At 33.3% G+C, this 22,800-nt stretch overlaps 1 protein-coding gene across 15 annotated transcripts in view; it reads left to right on the plus strand.

The window, feature by feature from the left end:
- Nucleotides 1–22,800, plus strand: part of CDH18 (cadherin 18) — a 502,412-nt gene that overhangs the window by 418,927 nt on the left and 60,685 nt on the right. For all 15 annotated transcript variants that reach the window (XM_072924261.1, XM_072924259.1, XM_072924260.1 and 12 more), the window contains 2 exons: nt 13,232–13,399; nt 21,800–21,987. In XM_072924261.1, the coding sequence (XP_072780362.1) occupies nt 13,232–13,399; nt 21,800–21,987 (356 nt within the window). The remainder of the gene's footprint in view (nt 1–13,231; nt 13,400–21,799; nt 21,988–22,800) is intronic.

A 22,800-nucleotide genomic window follows, 5' to 3' on the forward strand; every position in this document is an offset into this window, starting at 1 on the left:
AGTTTTCTCACAGAAACAGCAGAGCTACCTAAATACAGTAGTGTCGGAATCTGTGGGTATTGGTGATTCTGAGATTGTATAAAGTCTCTGTCTTTCTGCCCCGTTGCCAAAGAAGAAGCCATAATTCATCTGTGCTGTTTTCAAGGTTGTTTATTCTTGCTTATCTATAACATGTTCTGCTGCCCTGCCGCAGGTCTGTCCTGTAGGGCAGCGTGTGGGGCTCTGCCCCTCAGTGGGATGGTACAAACATTATATACCAGAAACTACGTGTACTATATTTACAATAATGTGCCAATATCTATCATCTACGTTGAACAGTGTGTTCCCAGCCTAAACCAATAGAAAAATGCCAACACTACAGTGAAACATGGAGGGCATGAAGAAGGAGAAAAAGGACAAGACACACCCAATTCCTCCATCTTGTCCCCTCTGAACCCCTAATCTAGAAACCTAAAATTTTACTTTTGCACCCGTGTCACACTTAATTATTACTCTTATCAAACACTCAAAGCTTGTAATTCATCCTGTAAGATTGAAAACTCCTCTCCATGGACAGAGATCACAGACAGTGTCTCTCGGGGCTCTGTCCAGGGGGGTTCCTGACCCCTTGCCAGGGTCCCAGACCTGCCAGGGCAGCCAGAGGGAAGCCCTGGATTCCCACACAGTAGAAAAATATCCTTAGCATTTGTACAAATATGAAATTCCTTAAAATACGTTCCATTTTAATTTTCAGTTTCCTGAGAGTTGCCACAACTAATTTTTTGCAAATAACTATCCTGGATCCAAGAAATACATGGTTCTTTGTAGTTGTGTCTTGACGAAGATTTATTTAATTTTCAATTTTTGATTGAATTTACAATAGCTGAGTTTTAGGAAGTCAGAATTTTATTTCACAATCATGCTGTTTGTTTAGTTAAGTCTTTTCTCAAAAGATGCAGTTCTAAATTTCTCCATCAGAGTTTCATTGGTAGAAGTATACAAATGACAAAGCTCCTTCCTGTAGTTATTGCATGCTATATATTGGAGCATCACTGTGACCCTGTACCAGATAATGTGGTTCACTTGCGTGCTGAACTTTCTCCAGTAAGACAAGCTGGTAAAAGACTCTGGAGAGTCTAAAATGTAAGATGGAAAGTAGAGGTAGAGAGATTTTAATTTAATTGCCTGTTCCTAAGAGGAAGCAAATGGCCCAAATAGGTATGCTGTCCATGCATCCTGTTCTTGACCTCAAAACATTGATTCAAATGTATTCTGTTCTTTGCCTGTGATTTTATTAGCATTATGGTATAAACAAAACATAAGATTTTATATCCAGATTCTCAGGAGCTGTAACAGCAACCTTGCTCATATAAGACACTCCTCCCTGATATGAGCTTCCACTACTAGTAACACCTGTAGAGCAAAAACTCTTCAACCAGATTACTGGATTGACAACTTAGTCCTAATCGTACTAAGAAGCTTTTTGCCTAAAAATAACAGGTAAGATTCTTTACTGGTGTCAATCAGCATGACTTCATTACCTTGATATGAAGTTTCTGGACTTATCAAGACTGACAATATGAGGTCCTGCTCACCCTGATTGGGTATGTTCTTTAAGAAGGTCTTAAGGAGAATGGACAAGAAAAGTATTTGACAGTTCCAAACATGGCAGGTGATAATAGGTTCAATATCTGCACTTGAAAACCTACTGTTCACTCTGTTTGGAACTCCCCGTTTATCCTGGTACCATGGATTTTTACGTTTTTTCCTAGTACATGAGATAATTTTTTAAAAATTATCAGATCTGTATTTTAAAAATATCAGATCTGTAGATTCATATACATTTCTTATGCTGTTTTATATTACTTTAGGTCATTCTAGACGTTTAGAAAATGGAGAAATACCTTCAGAGAAATGCTTGTTATAGTAGATTCAATTTAGAGGATAGACTTAATACAGACGTATATAAAGAAAACACTGGGTAAAAGTGTTTCTGTGATTCATTCAATTAAAGAAGAATGCTGGAAAGAATTCAGAATGAAAACTTGCATACTGCTCTGAATTGCTGTTTCATTTTGTCATTAGAATTAGAAGCAGGGTATTTTTATATAGCCTGTGGATTGGTGTTCAAGAACAAGTAGGCCAGGAATAATAATTTAGCTTGACAATAGGTAGCTAAACAAAGCAAGTGATTGGATCTTAAAAAAACAGCCTTCTTCTTCACAAACTTTAAAAAATAATATTACTCCTCCTAAATGTTAGTAGAGTGGGAAATCAGTTTTATTTTTTATTTTTCATTTATGTTTAAAAATTGCAGTAATAGATTAATTTACGGTCAGCCATGTTAAGGATGACAGCTTTGCTTTTTGTAATTGAAAGTTTATTTCCTAATGGTTGGATTACAAGCACATTTGAATAAGTTTTAATGAATCTTCAGATCATTATTTAGAATATGCACTTAGAGGAATTATTGACCTTTTGTACCAAACTATAAATCAAGATAGGCCCCTTATTTGTATTGTCCTTCTGTGAATTTTTTATATGAAACAGAGTAATTTGAAATAATTATAGAAAATTTTATTTGCTTTGTAAAGGAAAATCTGAGGCTATTGAAGTCCACTTTTTAAAATCCTTCCGGGTCCTAAGAAGGCAAAAAATTTCACAAGATAGAACCCCAGTGGAGGAAAAAACCTCTCTAACACTGCTATTGATCTGTTTTCTTGCACTTTGTTTATTAATTTTATTGAGCAAGTATGTTAAGTCTTAAGTTTTTAGGTTTTGTTCTTTTCTCATAGGGAAAATTAAACCTGAATGTACAAAACAAAACCTGTTGCATTTTTGAGTAATTTTAAATGACGATAGTAAGAAGGAAGAAGAAAAGGAAAGAAGATTTCTTTTTTTCCTTTCCTTTTTTTTTTACAGAACCCAGCATGGAAGTTTGTAATATATGGTGCTTGAAATTATGGTGCTTGTAATTGGATTCATGAAATTATATAACTTCTCTCACAATGGGTGACAAAGTCATGAGTTTTCCAGGACAAATAACAAAATGATGCAGAGTTATTCCTAAATAAGTTTTGCTGCAGTAAGTTTTTCAGAGTCAGAGCTAGTGTTTTCAAATTTGTGATTTTTTCTAAATTCAGAATAATTTCAAATGCAGACAATGCTTCTTTCAAGTCAAGAGGTGTTCAACGCAAATTTGTACAGCAGAAGTTGAGCACTTTGTTGAATAATGAGTTGACTCAAATTAGAAAGAGAAACAGCTGCATAAAATTGGTTTGTACATATTTTATGTTCTGTGTAACCTTATTTTGAAGCTTTTTAATTTATTGTAGTGTGAGAGTGCCTCTTTTCAACAAGTTACACCAGTAATTCAGTAATCCAGTAATCATTTTCTTGATAGCAGTATACTGTTACAAATGAACAACAAAGACTGCTGTTTTCAGCTAATTGTAAGATTTATTGCACTTCCAGGTGGAGATTTATCTTTTCTCTGACTAGATCGATCTGACTTCAGGTCAATAATTCCTGATTGAATCTCTACAGAAGTCAATAGCTACCTATTATGTCATCTAATGCACAAAGATTTTGTGGATGTCAGGTCTATGGAAGAAAATAACATTTGTGAACCTGTGTCACATTCTTTATTATAAGATTCCTTTAAATTTTCTTTATATATCACAATTATTTTGGTGTCCATAAGAAAATTCTGAAAACTGTGGTTCACTTAAGGCTACCACAGACATTTTCAGCATTCAAAAATATCTGTGTATTGTCTGCCATGGTTCCTTGGTCAGCCTTCTGTTTATCCAGAATACAGTTCTTAGATATTTTTTCTCTTATGCAGAGTTTGATATTTTTTTATTGTGTGAATATATTAGGATTTTTATACAAGTATGGAAACCTCAAAGAATTTATAATATTTTTGGTAATTAATTTTGCTTTTCAAGAGAATATTATGATAATATTTTTTTCTGGAATTTTTCTTTCAAGGACCTCTAAGGAAGCCAGTTGCTCATATTTTAAGGCAGCTGTTGTATCATGTATAAATATATACATATTTACAGTTTATTGCACTAAATCTAGCACTAAAACACTTCCCACAATTAAGAACTGTTTTTTCATTAATGGAATTTTGCTGGTTATTGAATTTATTTGTTTTTCTTTAAAAATGTATTCAATTGCATGACCATTGTCATAAGACATTAACAGAACAGTTTTCCTCGTAATCCAGGTACCTGGGATAGATGGAAAAATTATTCACGTTCATGTATTGTCACAAGTCTCAATGTATTTCATTCACTCTTTGCACAAATGCATGCTAAAGTGCTTAGTAAGGTTACACCCTTGAGGCGCCTGGGTCCTGGAGCCTCTATGGTCATGTCCGCAGGCGCTGGATGGTTGAAGAAATAATGAGCTTCCACCGAAGGCGGGTGACTCACGGGTGGCTTTATTTCCAAGGGTTAAGGTGAAGGAGAGCGAGGTGGGAGACGAAGGGGAGCAACCGCTCGGAAGGGTAGCCAGTTCCGAGAGCCCCGAACCAGGGGCGGGGCAGGGATTATAACTGCAACTGGGAAGGAGGGTCAGGGTACGAAACAACCAATGAGGTAAAGGCTTGAGGGCGGAGTCAGGGAAGACCGACAGGGCAACAGCCAACTGGGATAAGGGAAAGGAGTGGCTTTGAGGGGAGAACCAATGGGAATACAGAGAACGTAGAACTTTCCAGAACTGGGGGGAGGAGTACACAATGATAGACAGGAACAAGGGGAAGGGATAACAAAAGACTGACAACCAGGGGAGGCGGGAAACTAAACGTCAGTTGCCTCCCAAGGCAAAGCAGGGGGGCCATCAGCCACACCCCCTCCCACACACCCTAACTGACACATAAAAATTATGTTATGCCATACTGTCGTACTGCTGTCCATAACATTATCCAAAAGTCAGTGAAGCATTGCAGTTTAGTAGAATGCTCCATGGGTGTGTAAGGAGTGAGCATCACAGGGAGAAAGAACACAGCCTATGTGTAAATGTTTGGTGTGTTGGCCAAACAGGTTTTCTTACTAACAGATAATCTGAGTTATATGTCTTGACCTTGTCAGTCAGTGGTAATTAAATTATTCAACAGATTAATTTTTTTCCAGAGATGGAATCTTTTCAAGACTGTATGTTGAATTCAGGTTTTTTTATTAGCTGGACACCATTTTGGATCTATTAGAAAGGGGGCATTTATGCCTACAGTCATTGTCTCTCTTCTTGACCTCTTATCAAGGTGATCTACCTTGAAAAGAAGCGAAAATTTAATGCAAAATAATGGGCAATTATGTTATTAATCTCAAATTATTTTGATATATTATTATGCATTTATTAAAGACAAAAAGGTTAATTTGCATAAAAGCAGATTAATTTACTAATACTAGATGGGAAATCTAACGTAAAGTCTGTGGCTCCATCTTTCTTTTTTTCATTATGAAGGAAGTAATAATGAGCTTTGAATTATTACTGGAATATTAGCAGCTTTAATCTTCATCTGTATCTTCCTTTGTCATTTTCATTCAAGCTATACATTAAATATATAGGTTTGTGTAGGCCAGAAGACATGATATTACAAGAAGAAATGTTCAATACTAGCAGTCTATTTTATTTTAAGAGAGCAGGATTACCAAGTTTGTGAATATAAGTGGTTAGATTTCAGATTGTTTTAAGCTCTTTCTTGTCAAATGTGATGTCCTTTGAGAAGATTTATGTATTTAATTCCGATCTGCTAACAGAGATACAGTGGTTACTGAATGTATCCTCTTTTTACTTCATTGCTTTGTTCGTCACATGTCATTAGGTTGTTCCTCCTCACAAAGGATTAAATACACCTTTAAGAAGTTTATATCTGAAGAAATTGCACTTAATGAGTAATTTAATCTCTTCCAACATTCCTTGCCCTTGCCTCCACAGTCATAGCATTTGCTTGGTTCCTCCGCTTGCGTATCTGACAAGTAAACTGTTGCAAAGAATGCCTCAATATCTAAATGGCATTGAGAGAAATGTAAGTCATGTATATTTGTATCTAGGTGGGTTTCACAACTATCTTGGCCTAACATTTCATTCTGTTATACAATCAGCCATCACTTCTTACCATCTTTGAGCAAACAATTATTCTGTTCCCCTTCCCTTGGGGTTCAGGTTTTTCTTTGCTTTTTAAAAACATTTTAAATTGAATTATTGAAAAAAACATTTTCAACAGAGCAGTAATATCATACTTCTGCAGGTTTTGTCTTAGACACATGCCTACTACATTAACAGGAACATATCAGAGTTTGAGCATCATATTGGTCAAGATGGAGGATCTGACCATTTATCCCTTTGGCTTCTAGCTACATGTTTTTTCAGAACTATAGAAATACCCATAATTTGGGTTCCAAGTCCAAAGAACTCACGAGTCTATGCAAAAGTACCAAGATGTCCTTCTATGAAAATGGAATTATTTAATCATGCACAATTATGGAGAGAATCAATGTATAGTGGTAGGTTGCCAAGGCACAGGAATGCTTTTGTTCTGTCTTTAAGGCTTTCTTCTGCTTATCCATACCACATCTCCAATTATTTTGTATAGAAAAAATGTGTGTTCAAAAATGGAAAAACAATTTTATAAGAGGTCAAAACCACTCAGATAGGAGATTTTCTTGAAAGAATTATTAACTCTATTTTTATGTCTGAAAAAATCATAGGAACTTATGCGCAATTTGTATTCCAAAAGAAATTACTTGCACATTTTCAGGACTTAGCATATTGATAAATAGTTTTTGAGGAATTAAACCATTTTTGAAGTCCTTTCAGAATCTCCACATGAAAAAAAAAAAAAAAATCAGAATTTCCGTTTATCTTTACCCTGAATTGTTGAATCTTCTAGGAACAGAATTAGATTAATGGGGGAAGGATATCTAGGAAGGGTAATAGATTCTCCTAGAGTAAAGCAGATAAACAAGTTTGCAGAATTTAAATGTGTGTCAGTTTTATGAAAGGCCAAGCAAAACTAATTTGCAATATGAGGGTGGTAAATTTAGTTGAAGAGTGAAAAAAGAAAAACAGAGAAGCTAGAAGCAATTTAGCCCATTTAAAATATTTAAAGAGTAATAATATATTTCCATGTGTTTTTCTGGCAAATAGGCCATATTAAAAAATCTTATTTCTTTGTTTTGGGAAATGCCAGGTTATAGCAAAAAAAGATAATTGCCATGCCACATACAATTCTAGTTAAACAGATCGCAATTAGTAGCGACAAGGCACATATTAAATGGCTCTGAACTGGCTACCTGGGAGGTAGGAAAAAAGTTATCATCAAGACAGAATGAAAGGAAGAGATTCCTCTAGGGCACTACAGGGATCAGTGTAAGAGCAATTCTATTCAACTTCTTTCTGTGTGGATTAAAAGTAAACAAAAGACAACCTCTGGGAAAATTTTTGGATGATGGTTTCTATAATAGCTATCCCTTTGATTACATCATTTGCATATTGCACATTAGAGTTTATTGTCATCTTTCTGGAGGTGTCATTGCAGCAAATTTTAAATTTAATTAACTTGATTGTCCTATTATAAAAACTGAGAGGTGTTATGATGACATTTGGTATCAATGCCATTGCCACATAAATGGATGTATTTTTCACTCGGTGAAAATTCTTCATATTCCTTAATTTAGGAGGTATCAGCAAAATACTTTTTTTCAATGTTTAATTTCTGTCTGTTACACATAAATATTTTAGAGAAAGTTATTTTTACTAACAGTTATTTTTAAAGATTTTTTTTCTTCTGGGGTATTCATTGTAGTACAATCAGTCTGGTTAATCCAGCTTTTCATTTAATACCATATCAATGCTATTATAACTGATTTCTTTAAAATGTTTGCTATTTTCCTTTTTAAATATTCTTATTTTCAGTAATTTTTATTTTTTAATACTTATCCTTAAATGGTGGATTCACATGTTTTATTTCAATGCTAATTTTCTCTAAGTAAGGATATACTATCTTTCAGTACTATAGTCATGACCAGAGAAGAAAATAGACCACTAATTATCATTTCTATAGTGCTGTGACTTTCATGCATGAAGTATATAGGTATGTCTCTGTAGAGAAACAAAGTTTTAGTTATATAAAGCTTATCTGAGTCAAATGGCTAGAATTAAAAACATCTTTGTTACAGAAGAATTCAGAATGTGGAGTAGGACCATCACCTTTATATTGCACATTTCTGTGTAGGGTTATATTTTGAACTAAATCAAAGAAGCAAAATTCAAGTCAATGTCTATTGAGAGTTCTAAATTTTAATTTTATTTTGAAATTTTAAGGTAAAAAAAAGTATTTTCTTACCTTTTCAGTATCTGTCTTAAAATGGAAAAATTTTGCTTCTCTTTCAAGGTAGAATAATATTAGAATTTGAAATGTGTTTTAATACATACGATATGTTCAGAATATTAAGTTACAATAAAATAGGCTAAATTCATACCCTAGAAAAAGCAATCGTAAAAATAGTGCATTTATTCCAAAAGAAAGAATAATATAAATGAAATTACCATCTGCAATACTTTAAATCCCTCTGTAAATTTTAAACTCCCACATTTAGTTAGCTATTAAATAGATATTTAGAATTACATTTGAATCATAATTGTCTTCATCAAATATCTAGTAACCACACTCTCGTTTCAACAACAGAATGAAAATTTTCCAATCAAAAAAATACTTACTTCCCCATGTCAAAATAGTTTACCATTAAAGTGGAGTTGTGTGATTGTTTTCTTTTTGTTTTCCCCACTAGATAGAAAACCTCTGAGCTCAAAGTATTAAAATAGACCATGTTTTATATGGGGCAATTCAGACATCATGCAGAAGTAGGCTGTAAAATAAAGATGACTAAAATTCTGAGGTGGTTACTGAATGTAAATGAGTTCTTATTTTGTGTAAGTAATAAGATAAATTCTTTCAAGTGTACCAGACTAATAGGTAAGTACTTAGTAAAATACTTCAGTAAATGCATAGTTATGCACCTGGCTGTGGCAGATATTTTCTTAGTATTTGTCTGCCCTCAAATTAAAAAGGTCTTGCTTTTTGCAGTCGCAGTTACAGTGGATACTTCTGTTATAGCTTTTCTTTTATGTAAGTTAAATGGTTCTTCACAGGATGCTAAAAAAGACAACATAACACATTGTCAGATGCTGCAGAGCATATAAGTATCTTTAAGAAAATTTGGTATAAAATACAAGGTTACTGACTGCAGTTCAGTAACAAGAATGAATTCAGAGAGCCTGAGAGTGAAGTAAAACTTGCCAAAAATGAAGTTATTTTCAGGTCTTTCTCAAATCCAGAGGTGTTGGGGAAAATAAAAGGAGCTATCCACAATAGTAGATATATCAATATTTCATCTCCGAGTTCTTTTTTCTCAGTTTTATCTGATAATTTTAGGATAAATACAAGACCATCATGAAGAAATTTCTTAATTGCAAAAGGTTGTGAAGAACTGTCAATACAGAGAAGGCTATGGGTATGAGGTTATGGGCAAGAGCAAGAAAAGCATAATCGAGTTTAATAGGATTAGGTAATAAAAGTACTTATAAGACATATTGTTTAGTTTTAGTTATTCCTTTGAGTAACAAGGGGTAGGACTTGATCCTTATTGGTCCTATTCACATTAACAGGTTCTATGATTCTACAGTAATTCTGGTCTCATAAATTTGGAAATGTCATTGGGGAAAAATACAATGGGTTTATTAGTCAATTAAATATCATTCATCTTTATAAGGTGGTAAAATCTTAATTGGAAAGTAATTAGGTTTCTCATCATACATGGTCAAGAAAGAAATTCAAATTGGAAAATGTGCTTTCCAAAACTATTGAAATCGTCACACTTGAACAAAAAAAATTTAATATTTAAAAATCCTAGCAAAACTGGTGTTCTTTAAAGGTGAATAAACTTATACAGGAAGTTAGAAGACAATGTGATTTTTGGGAGAACCTTCTATGTGGGAAAAAACCACATCTCTCATAATTTTAAGATGGAAATATGTATGAGTATTTGTGACCTGTGTGTTCTTCTCAGCTTCATTCCAGTAGATTTACCCTTCCATGTGTTGTATTTAATTTTTGACATAGCAGTCAAACTTCTGTAGAAATTCTTTACTTAATACCAGAAATAATATGGGATGTACCTGTAATGATGTCTACATCCTTTTCTTTAATTTTCTTGTTTGTTTTTCCTACCAAAGATGTATAAGTATTGAAGGCATAGATGAGAAGTACTTGGTTAACAGGGTCACAGTGCTGCCTAAAAAATATGAGGCAAAATTAGGGCTGTGTTTCAATTTACAATACCTGTGACAGCTTTCTTTTTCAGGTTTTTTTTTTGTTGTTGGTTTTTTTTTTTTTTGTTTGTTTTTTTGGGGTTTTTTTTGTAAATGTGTTAGGGAAATATCTTTCTTAAGATTAACTTCTTGTCTTCTTGTGGGATGTATACCAACCCCTGCCAAGGATACAGAAGATACTCAGGAGCAATTCCTGATTTAAAAGAAACTGCTGGATCATTTAATTTTATCTTAGTAATAAGGCAACTAAGTTCTCCTTACACATTTCGGGATCAATAGTGAAATTTGAGATTATGAATGATTTTAGTGCTGCACTGCCAAGAGCTGCTGGACAGAGCATTAGAGTCCTCACAGTAGTGACGTACCTCATACTGATGATATGATTTCAGGATGTATAAATGGATATGAAACACAGGAAAAAGGGAGAAGTAAATCTTCTCTCACTCCCTGCCTTCAGCCCATCAAAACTTTAACATTAGTTTTCTTATTATAAACTACAAGGTTTTGAAATTAAGAGCCTGCCCAATTTCATTGTCTCAGTTTTCAGAAAAGAGGAATCTGCTGCAAGTGAGAGAGATGAAACGATTAGTCATGATTAGTCATCCACAAATCCTTATTAACTACCTACAAACCTTAATTAAGTGTCATATCCCTTGAAGCAAACAGAGAAAAGTCACCATAAATCAGGGAAATTTCTGTTTGTTTAAATTAATTTTAAAATGTAAGTGGCTAATACTGGGGAGGATAGTGTAGAAGGCATGTTCTACTATGTTACATTTGAACTGTTACAAGCAGAAATGGAAGGTTCTTTTAAAAAATGCCATATTTCTTACACGAATATGCATAAGCATGATACCTTTGGTTTCAATGTAAAAGAACTAAAACAATTAATTTGCAAAGTCAAAGCAGGACATTCCCAGTTCTAGGACATTCCCATATTCCTATTTATCAGTAAAATATATTTTTGGAACAGTAGTACCAGATTTTGTGAACCATATTTATTTTTATGAAAATGCTTATTTAAATTATAGAAGTTCCTTTTATCTAAATGACTCTGTAAATTTCCTTTTCTAAATTTATAGTGTGTATAAGTTGTCGTTATTTTCAATATATCACATTGCAATTTCTGAAAAAAATATCTGTTTCAAAAGGTATAATTTTGAGGAAAAAGAGCCTGATGAACTAAAACAGACTGGTATACTATTTTTAGCCAGTTTTTCCCAATCTACACTTCTGATGGAACATAATTTACAGCTCAAAACTGTGTTGAAATAATTCTAAAACTTTGTGGATGCTTAAAAAGTATTCTTTGTGCATTGATCTCCTTGGTTTTGTGTGATTTGCTTTCAGAACAGAATGGAAACAATGGTATAAGCTACATGTAATTTTCCATTTTTTATCTAGTAATGGTTAAGTGGTTTTATTGAAGAAATGCAAAGAAAGTAATTTTAAAATACAAGAAAGATAATGCTCTGGAAAATACTTTTCTACATGATCTGAAACTGTGGGAGTCAGAAAAAAGCTTGAGAATTGTGCTGTACATAAATTTCTCCTGAAAATATGGCTCTTCTTCTTAAGATTCTTTGCATTACTAATCATTATATGATTAAAATTTACCCAGAAGCAACATCTGATGGTGTTACACTATTTACTTGTTGGTAGCAAGACCTCACTTTCAGAGTCCAATAGAAGTTATGCTAAAATTTAACTGTTTAAAAATGTAAGGTGAATAAATTGGGCATGTTACATATTTATTTATTTATATGAAACTCACTCCAGATTTCATGAGCAGAGGGGAAGGATTCCCTCTCTCAACTGGCTGGCAATGCATTTCATGATGCAGCCTGGGAAGATGCTGGCCTTGTTTGCCGCAAGGACACATCGCTGGCTTATGCTCAATTTGAGGACCACACCAGATTCTTTTCTGAAAAGCTCCTTCCCAGCTAAATGGTCCACAGCACATACTGATTTCCTACCACTGCACTTCACATTTCTCTTTACTGAATTCCATGATTTTTCTGTCAGTCTGTGATCAAAGAAATTATCAGGATTTAATTTACAAGTATCATCATAGGGGGAAAATGTCTCCTAATTGAAGCTGTGTCCAAAGAGATGTCTCTCCCTACTTTTATTTTAATCTTTACTTCTACATGTATAGGCAAATAAATTAAAAAAAAGATTCTGATGATGATGGATAAAAATAATACAATTTTAGGTTCATTCAATTTTGGTTTTCTCTTATTAACATAGTAATAACAATAAAAATCTTATCTATTACTTTACAATTATTAACTAAGTCAAACATAAATCAAAATCTATATGACTGACATGTATCAAAAACAAAAATACTTTTTTTTTAGATTTGCCAAATAGGAAAGTCTAGGTTTTGGGTAGTTTTAAGAGATATATTATATATTAATTAGGTAATTACCTTTCGTTAGAAAACACCTTGTGTCTTATTCCTTGGGATAAGAGCACCAATTAATTAGTTTTTATATTAAGTAGCTATTTAAAGCATTATATGAGAAAACACGGTTATTTTCGCAACGTAACTTGGGGTCAGGAAAGTTATAAGTTATAATTATTATTTAATAATATAATAATTGATTCAGTAAATATTGTTTCAATTTTATCATATTATGAAGCAGGTTTATTGTATGGAGGCATCTGGAATTCTGTTTTATATATTTTATATACATATACATATACATATACATATACATATACATGCATACATATATATATATATATATATATATATATATATATATATATATATATATGACACAAACAACTTAAAACCACTTAACTTCAGCTTTCCTTTAATGAAAGGTTATGCCCAGCCTTTGATCTTGCTTGAACAAGCTAATCCTGATCTTTTGTTTGTTTGTTTGTTTTCTTTCCCTCACAGGAGTCATCAGGACTGCCTTGCACAATATGGACAGGGAAGCCAGAGAGCATTATTCCGTTGTCATTCAAGCCAAAGATATGGCTGGGCAGGTCGGAGGGCTGTCAGGATCAACAACTGTAAATATCACACTCACAGATGTCAACGACAATCCACCCAGGTTTCCTCAGAGTATGTACAATTTCAAAATATAACTGGTTTGAAAATCAGTGAAGTAAGAAGCTATTAGCAAAATCCAGTTATTAGTCAAATTCATGGGGGGAAAGGCTGTTTGGAAAACATTTGAATTCACCAATATTTTTTAATTTTTCGGTATTTCCAGATAAAGCACAGAGATGGCATAGCTAAAATCCTGAAACTATTAAAGATTTCTTTCAGTCTAACCACTGAATAATATTGAGATGGGTTACAAAGGTATACTGTTCTCATATGTAGGTTATTCTCCAGCCGTTGTTAAATGCATATTTCAATAACTGTGTGATTTTGATCTCAGGAGGGAATTATGATGTTCCTATGGTAGATAACAGGAAAAGGCAATTCCTTAAAATATTTAACCCAACATGCCTTTGGCTGCTTCCATATGTATCTATGAATTTTTTTTTTCTTTTGCTTTCTCTATACCAAACTAAACTTTTAAGATCAATTATTGCATTTCAGACAATCAAAATCTAAGATGTTTTTCACTGTTGTTGAGCAATGGTGGAGCCTGACTTTATCATAGTTAAATGAATTGCTGATGTTGATTTCAAATAATATTATCACATGAATATACAAAGAGTAAATACCAGAATAGAATATCTTAATGTGACCGTTAACAGAAAGTTAATTTCTATCCAGCTCATTGGGTAAACCTTGATCTGACACAGTAGCTGGGGTCTTGTAGGAATTCTGAATTCAGTCGACTATTTAAAAATCTTCTGGAACATAAATATGTTTTCTCTGCATATTGGCCCAAGGCCAACAAAAATGTTGTAATCTGGTCTCAGATATTGCGTGAGCTGTTGTAGAACATAATGGGTGATATATCCATCAGGAAATGCCTTAGGTTGTTTGAATTAAAAGATTTATAAACAATAGTAGAGATCACAAGGCTCCAAGGAAAAACAAAGCTCTCTGGCAGTACACATTGCATAAAATCTAGCCAAACAGTAAGTAGGCTTATTAAGAGTGTTATAGAAATTAGCATCTTCGCCTTGCCTCACAAAGGCCTGAAAACATAAAGCTTTTGAAACACACACTTAAGTAAAACATTTTTTGTTTTATGTTCCACAAATTCTTCATTGCATCCATCATTCCATTTAGAGCTTCCTAACTATTGGAAAGACAAAAGAAAAGGCTTATCTTTGAACAAGAGCTAAATTAAAAAGAAAGCATGTCCTCAGTTTCCTGCAGACTCAATAGATGCAGGAATGGATCCCTACCTACCAGGTTTAAAGAACTAGCCTCTTTTATTTTGAATGGAAGTGTTTAGATGGTAAACTGATTGGCAGGCAGAAATGTGGATTGGCATATGTATTTATCTGTATTAATATTTTTTCAGAAACCAAAGAAATAGAAAATGTTCATATTATAATTTATACATTTTAAGTGATTCTAATATCATTGAAAATGACAAAACATTTCACATTTAATGAAAACTTATTAGGCAGAATAAAATGGTGTTTTAATTTTTATTCTTTTTAACATAAAATATTATTTCTAGAACAAATCTTGTAGAATGCAAGCATTTTCTCTTTTTCCTTACAGAAGATTCCTATACACAGTGATATTATTTTTTTACTTCTTTTCAAGAACACCCCTTACAAATGAGCAGTAGCTACATGTTAATAATAAAGACTGAAAATGCAGTTGATCTAAAAAAGGCCGTTTTACCATCATAAACTATTTACACGAGGCTTGCCCTAAGAGAAATAACTTCTTTGATTATTTTTCCTGTTTCCTTTGTGTACCATGATTTTCAGTTAAATTTCTCTTCAATTTCCGTATTAGACGGAATGCTAAATGAGATTTACTGAGGCTTGTCACATTCATAATTAAATTCAAGGAAAGTGCTAACCAAAACTGCCTATATTGAGTGTATAATCCTTGGGACAGGCTGAGCCTCAGCTAAACCACAGACTTAATTTGGTTAGTTTCCTTTTCTCCATTGCCATACTTCTGAGTTTTGAATCTGATTCTAACTGTATGAGTACTTGAGAACATGCTGGAAAGTACATCTGATTGATGCTGTTATTATTTGTTTTATTTCTAAAAATACTTTGTTGTATATATTTAAAAGATGTACCATTCTGACTTTAGTAGATCAGTGTTCATTAGACATTGAAAATGCAGTGAGATATGCAGGATTTTTCCCCTTAAAGAAACAGTTTAAATCCCTACTTAAAACTTAGAAATAAAGGTTGTAAATATATCTGCTTGAAAGGGTTTGTTGTGTTTTTCTTTATATTCATTCTAAATAGAGTTGACTTTCTTTCAAAGAAGGTCCTAACAGAAGAGCAACAGTTTTCCAAAATACAAAAAAAAAAAAAAAAAAAAATTGGAGGAATAAGATAAAACAGGACTGCATAATTTTATCAGTCTGGTTTCTGGTTTAGGAAACATAGCTGAAAAATTCTGATTGCAAAACAGTAGTATGACTCGAAAGTAGGAAAGGGGTTTTGAATTCAGTAGGAGAATAGTCTGAAACCTCCCATATTTTTTTGCTTATCAATTACTTATTGTCCCTCTGGTATAATACTGATTTCTTTTTCCTACCTCATCATAAATTTCCTTTCTTTTGAGTGACAAGTAATAAATGAAAAATCTGTTCAATGTAAGCTGAAAGACAATGTTTGGCATGGGAAGATTTTTGCATCTCTCAGTTCTTGTTGGTTTTATCACTGATGGATCCATGTTGTTGATGACTGAGGGCCCTAATTTCATAGTCATAAATTTATTTCATAATTTGATAGAGTACAAGAAGGGTGTGGACCTGCTAGAGTGGGTCCAGAGGAGGGCCATGAAGGCGAAGAGAAATCTGGAACACCTTACTGATGAAGACAGCCTGAAAGATTTCAGGTTGTTAACCTGGAAAAGGGAAGGCTCTAGGGAGACTTCATTGCAGACTTTCAGTATCTAGAAAGGACCTATAAAAAAGATGGAGAACAACTCTTTACATAGGGAGGTAATGATATAGGTAATGATATCAGAAGGGACATTTTTTAAAGGGAAAGAGAGTAAGTTTAGACTAGGTACCAGAAGGCACCGGAACAGGTTACCCAGAGAGGCTTTGGAAGTCGTATACCTGGAAGTGTTCAAGACCAAGTTGGATGGGGCTCTGGGCACCCTGGTGTAGTGAAAGGTGTCCCTGTCCATTGTAGAGGAGTTAAAATCAGATTGTCTTTAAGCTGCATTCCAACTCAAGCCATTCTATGAGTCTATGATTCTACATATGGAAGAGTCCAGCAATGATCCAGTAGCCAGTGAGTATTAGGAAGCAGTCAGATAATAATAATTTCAGTCCAGAAATTATTCTACTTTAAAAGGTTGCTTATTTATTAAGATTTTTTTTTATTTTAATTAGACTAATATCTTATTTCATACTCATAATTTCTCATCAACTATCACATTTTGATGTAATAGTTGCACAACATAATTGTGGTGCTGAAAATTATTTTTCTTCTCACACATTCTTAAAGGTAGATATATGTTGAATTGATTGAGGTTTCAAAGTCAGTGCTCAGGTTTCAAAATGGGTGCCTAGTGAGTGACACTTCCTTTGTGAGTACAGATGGTGTTCAGTATACTGAATTTCAGACTACAGAGAATTATCACAAGGCCCCTGACTTTTTTTCTTTAATGGCTGAAGTGTTACATCAGAAACAGAATGAGGGGCAGATATCAAGTCTCTATTTCTGTCAGTTTTCAGAAACTTCTTCCTGACTGTGACAGCCAGGAGCAAAGGTAACAGGGGAAAGCTACTATTGTGTGCCTATATTACCTGGTGAAGATGTTAATTTTAAGCAGAGAAGTATTTTGGGGCTTGATTTTCTAGGACTATTTAGAATCACCTGCTTAGCAAGGCCGCTGCACAAGGACAACAAGCTATTTTAGGGAGTGGTAAAAGAGACAAGCCTTGCTGAGTGATTTTTTAGAATGTCTTTCTTTGTAAGAGACATACTGTATCTGTGATGCGCTAGAATCAATCATTCATCTGTGGGATGCCTTGGACATATGAGAAACACATTACTTGAGATGTGTTCATTAAGTTCAAAAGGGAGTTAAGACATACAAAATAAAAGTATATGTATTTTTGAGTGTATGCTTCCATAGACTGGAAAATGTTATCTAAAGTGTTTTGTTTAATTGTCTTCTTCCTTTTTTTTTTATTTAGTGAGAAGAATAGTATGCTCTGATATTTGAACAATATTTGAAGTTAAATCTACCAAATTATTTTATATATCACTGAAATCTGACATGAATTATTCAATGACATTTGATCATGTAGGAAATCTCATGATGTTCTGTTTCCTGAGCAGAAGAAGTATGATTTCCATAATCAGTTTTTACAGTAAAATTTAATTGCAGTATTATATAAATATAATATTTTTCAAGAGTATTGAATAGCTTATTGTAAAACTCTCCTTTAATGAAAATTCATGACAATAAAATTTGGTGACAGAATTGTTTATGGATTTAAAATATTACAGGAAGTTTGATGGGGAAAAATATATTTATGTCTAAGTCAGGTTACATACTTGTAATAAATATGTGGTCTACTTAACTGAGTTTTAGCACCACACAGGTTCATCAACTTTACTTGTAACAGTACCATGGAGTGTTATTTCATTTTACTGAGTATTATCCATAAGGAGTTCTGTGTACCAGATCTATTATAAATTACATAGATCATACATATCATAATAATTTCAAAACATTCAAAACAGAAAAAAAATGTGAAGGTTTTTGTTTGTTTGTTTGTTTTTCTATGGGTTTCTGAATAAGACTGTGATGGTTTTGGGAATGAGGGAATGTTGTTTGTTTTTCTCTCAGAGTAGAGAACTGGGAGCAGGAACACTCCATCTTGAGGAGTGCTCTTAGGAAAGCCTTAATTTTCATGTCTTTTATGAAGTTAAACCCCAGTGTTTAACTTCATAAATACTAGCTGTATCAGGGAAAAGCAAGAATAAAAACACCAAAATAAACACAGTCCAAATGGGGTTGAATTCTTTTACAGGTATTGCTATTGCTCTTTGCTTTACCCAAGCTGCCTAATGCAGCCATGGTACCCCTTTAAATGGCATAAAATATGCTGAACAGAGCCTCTGGAGACTGCTTCAAATCACACCTAACATATAGTTCCTCATTAGTGATTATTATGGCGTGCATATGTTTCTTTTCCCATGTAATTTGCGTAGAAAATATGTATTTGGGGATTCAATACCTACAGGCAAGTAGTAAATCTGAATATCCAGGAGAAACTCAGTTTTCTTTATGTTACTGCTTTTAGCTATGAGAAGCATAAACATCACAATTTTTACAAGAAGACAGAATACTTTTGTTCTGCAAGATCGAAAGTTCAATATTCTGAAGTCACAAAGTTTTCAAGAACTTTTAGCTATTGTCTCTAAAGGCAAAGTGTCATGGAACATAAACTCATCACTGATTAAAATCTTAATCCCTGTTTTACACTGAGATGTAAAAAAAAGAGACATTTAGAAGTACAAGTCTTGTTTCAGCCAAAGGAATCTCCTGCATCATAGAAGAATGTTTGTTTTTTGGGGTTTTTTTTCCTAAATTGACCTAAGGTTTCTGTATTCACACTTTCAAGGCAAGCAAAAGCTTGAAGGGTTAGAATTTTGAAGTTTTTTGATTGTCATATTTGCAAATAAGAAGTAATGCCACGTATAATTCAAATACATTTAGAAAGTGTAATAGCATTGGAGTTTTTGGGAAAGAAGAAGAGGAAGGCAAACATACCTCTTAAAAATTTCTTGGTTTAGTTTTATGAAAGAGATGTTGTCATCAAAAAGAATATTCAGATCAAAATTAGTAAATATAAAATTGACTGAACTTCTGCAATCATAAAAGTTTCTGTATTTATAATGATGATGGATTAAAATTGGATTTATTACATTAAAAAGATGTAAAAATAGTAAAGGAACGTGAGACATACGTCCAAGACATACTGTGACAAATAAGCTTCTAAAAAGACTGCAGTTGCTAGGAGAAATCCAGAATAATCTACTCCATGTAATGAAAACAAGCAGTTCTGTGAATGAAGAATAGCTTTCTCAAAAAAAGTTACCAAGGAAGATTGAGCACAGTCCACAGCTGAAGCTCCAGTTTAGTTTTATCAGAGATAGCAGGCAGTAAAACATGAGACATACCTTTGTAAACTACAGGATCATAGGTTCATGTGAGACTTGAAAATTAATCTTACCCAAAGCCCAGCTTAAAGCAGGTTCAGTTAGGTAAGTTACTAGGAGTCTTGTCTAGTAAAGCCTTGAAAGGTCCTTTTTAGGTCCCTTTGTGCAAAACTGCTTTACAACTGGCTGGCCCCAGCATGTACTGATGAATGGCATTATTCCTCCTCTGGTGCTGTCACTGAATGTCATGAAGTTTGTTTTAGCATATTTCTCCAGCATGTCCAGGTCCCTTTGGGCAGCAGCCCTGCCCTCCAGTGTAATAAACGCTTTTCCCCAAGTTGCTGTTCCATTGTCTTTTCTCCTTCCCATTGTTAAATACGGTAATGGCTACTGTTCAAGAAGACAGTGTAAACTATAAAAGTAAATCAAAATCATCAACAGGCTAGAATAGATTAATAAATACAATAATTTCAATAGTATGCTTATTGATTTTCATTAAATACTGTTACACTCCTTTTTTGAGAGATTCAGACAGAGAACTCTATTTTTTGAGTAAGATACAGCATTGGAGGTTGGCTGTAGGCTAATTGAAAGTATCTATCAACATCTGATAGCAAACAACTAGTGCTGTGATAGTTGTTGTCAGCTACCACATAGTTGACAACAACTATCACAGCACTAGTTGCTTGCTAGCACTATGGGCTAGAATGAAAAAATTAATTCAAAACAATAAATAGGTTTAGGAACTCTTGTGCAAGGAATTATATAAATTTATAAATAAATCTTCAGTTTTCTAGGAGGTGACTATAAAAGGCAGTTATATTTTAGTGATGACATCTATTCCGTTTTCAATTGCAGCTTCTGTAGGCTGATAATTTCTTCAATCCATGCAACCAGCAGAGGGTTTCTGCCACACTTCAGGTTTAATCTCTGAATTCAATTTAAATTTTGCCTTTCTTTTTCTACAAGCTTAACAAGGGCACCTCTGCAGTCATGCTACCTGGCTTAAGCCCAGCAAACCATAACAATATGCTAATTTTATATGTCCCTTTTCAAATCTGCTGATTCACCATCCTGCCACTCAGTCTTGCACTATTGCAATGACTGCCACAGATTGCCTTCAAGGAACCGAAAAGGAATCTGGTAGAGTTTCAAAAGATCTCTAATGACAGAAGTTATTTTTCTTTTCTTACTGTGTTGGTGGTTGGACTGTGATGTAAACTCTGCAGACTGTTAGGTAAGCATTTGTATTGGGGTATTTTAGATGGGAAAATTAGTATGTTGTTGGTATGTGCACACCTTCTATTGGATGTGAATTATTCTATTCAGTTCTGGTAGATTTCATCATCCCTGCTGTATTATAAGGGTAGCGTTACTGGAGAAATCTTCTTTAAGCTGCTTTTCTGGCCTAATTGCAGATGGAGATTGAGGTTTACGTAATGACATTATGTCTCTTTGCCGCTTTTATTTCCATGTGGCAGCTTCTTGTCCACCAGAAAACTTTGTACTTTTTAGAAAATTTCACACAAAAAGCATACAGACAGTTAGGAAAATTATCTTTCAAAAAATATTTCACTTACTAATTATTAATCTAACAGGTTATAAAAACACTGAAAGGAGACCAGAGTTGTAAAGAAAAATTTCTCTGGGCATAAATGTGTAATACTTCTTTGTACCCATTATGTTTGTTTTCACTTACTGTGGATGGCAGCTAAAATTTTTGTGCAAAGGGTAAAACATTAAGATTTATTATATTTTTATTTAGTAAAAATCACGGGTTGAAAATGTTGATGCAATGCTACAAAAAGGATTGGGTTTTGGGAAAAAATGTGACATATTTTTCTATTCAAAAGTACTTACTTGACCATGCATTTAATTGTAAGTTGGTGAAATATATATATTTTGGTTATGGAGAATATAAACTTGTAAAAATGCTGGTATGAAGTAAATTCTGTATTATGTTATGTATAGCAGTAGCTGTGAAAACTAAAATCCTACATTAGGTAATTTGGATGTTGAATAGGGAATGAAGGCATCCCAAGTAAAATACAATTTAATTTTGAATTCTTTCAGAGATCTAAAAAATTCCTATGTCTATTTGTCACTTTACAAAATACATAAATAGCCTTCCATTGACTCAGACATCTATCAAGCAGAAAATGGTTCTCTAATTTAGTTTGACTAGAAAATGTTCAAGCTATTATGTTTTTTTTTCCCCCCTCAGAACATTATCAACTATATGTTCCTGAGTCGGCTCAAGTTGGATCAGCAGTTGGCAAAATCAAAGCAAATGATGCAGACACTGGTTCAAATGCAGACATGAAGTATACGATTATAAATGGCAATGGCTCTGGGGTATTCTCCATAACTACTGACAAAGAAACAAGGGAAGGAATTCTCTCTCTGAAGAAGGTAAGCCGTAGAAAATTTAAAATTTGGATGAAAATTCTACTTTTGTCCCCAACCTGCCTTAATCTTGGCATAAAAAGTTAATCTGTGGCAATGAATGTGTAAGTCAGATTTCACAGATTGTTATTCTTTGGTTTACTTTCCAGTTGGTATCTAAATGATCCAGTATTGTGCTAAAGACTTAAAATGTTACTGGTCAAGCTATCACAGAGTTATTATTTATATGTAGTTCCTCTATTTGTCCCAGTCAGTTGAGAGTTCTTATGTGAATTTGTTGTTATTGAGTCTTGTTATTTATATATTAATTATAATATTACATATTATATATTTTAATATTATGTGTTATATATTAATACTTATTTCATATATATCCATAGACCCTAAAAATTAAACGTGAGTATATATTCAAAATTGCTCATATGTATTCTGATCTTGATTAATGGTTGGATAAATTTAGTCCTGTGAAAATGTGAAAGAAGAAAATAAATAAAAACTGTCATAAACCATGATTTTTTTTTATTTTTTTTTTTTTGCTTCTGGATAGATGTATATGTATTTAATATACGAAAAATAGTTTCTAACTCAAGGAAATATAATTTTTATAATTCATAAATATTTAAAATATCTCTTTCAATATCTTAAAAAGCTTTAACTCAGTGTCTTTTGTAAAGGTTATGTAATACCCAACTTTTTCAACCACATAAAAAAAAACCTGTCTTTTTTATACTACTGAATTTATTTCCTAATGGCCTTGTTATAGCTAAATCCATAGTCTGTTATTTCTTCTTTGAAATGAGCATTGTACCCTCATCATGG

Source organism: Taeniopygia guttata, chromosome 2 (genome assembly GCF_048771995.1).
Source record: "Taeniopygia guttata chromosome 2, bTaeGut7.mat, whole genome shotgun sequence".
NCBI lineage: Eukaryota > Metazoa > Chordata > Aves > Passeriformes > Estrildidae > Taeniopygia > Taeniopygia guttata.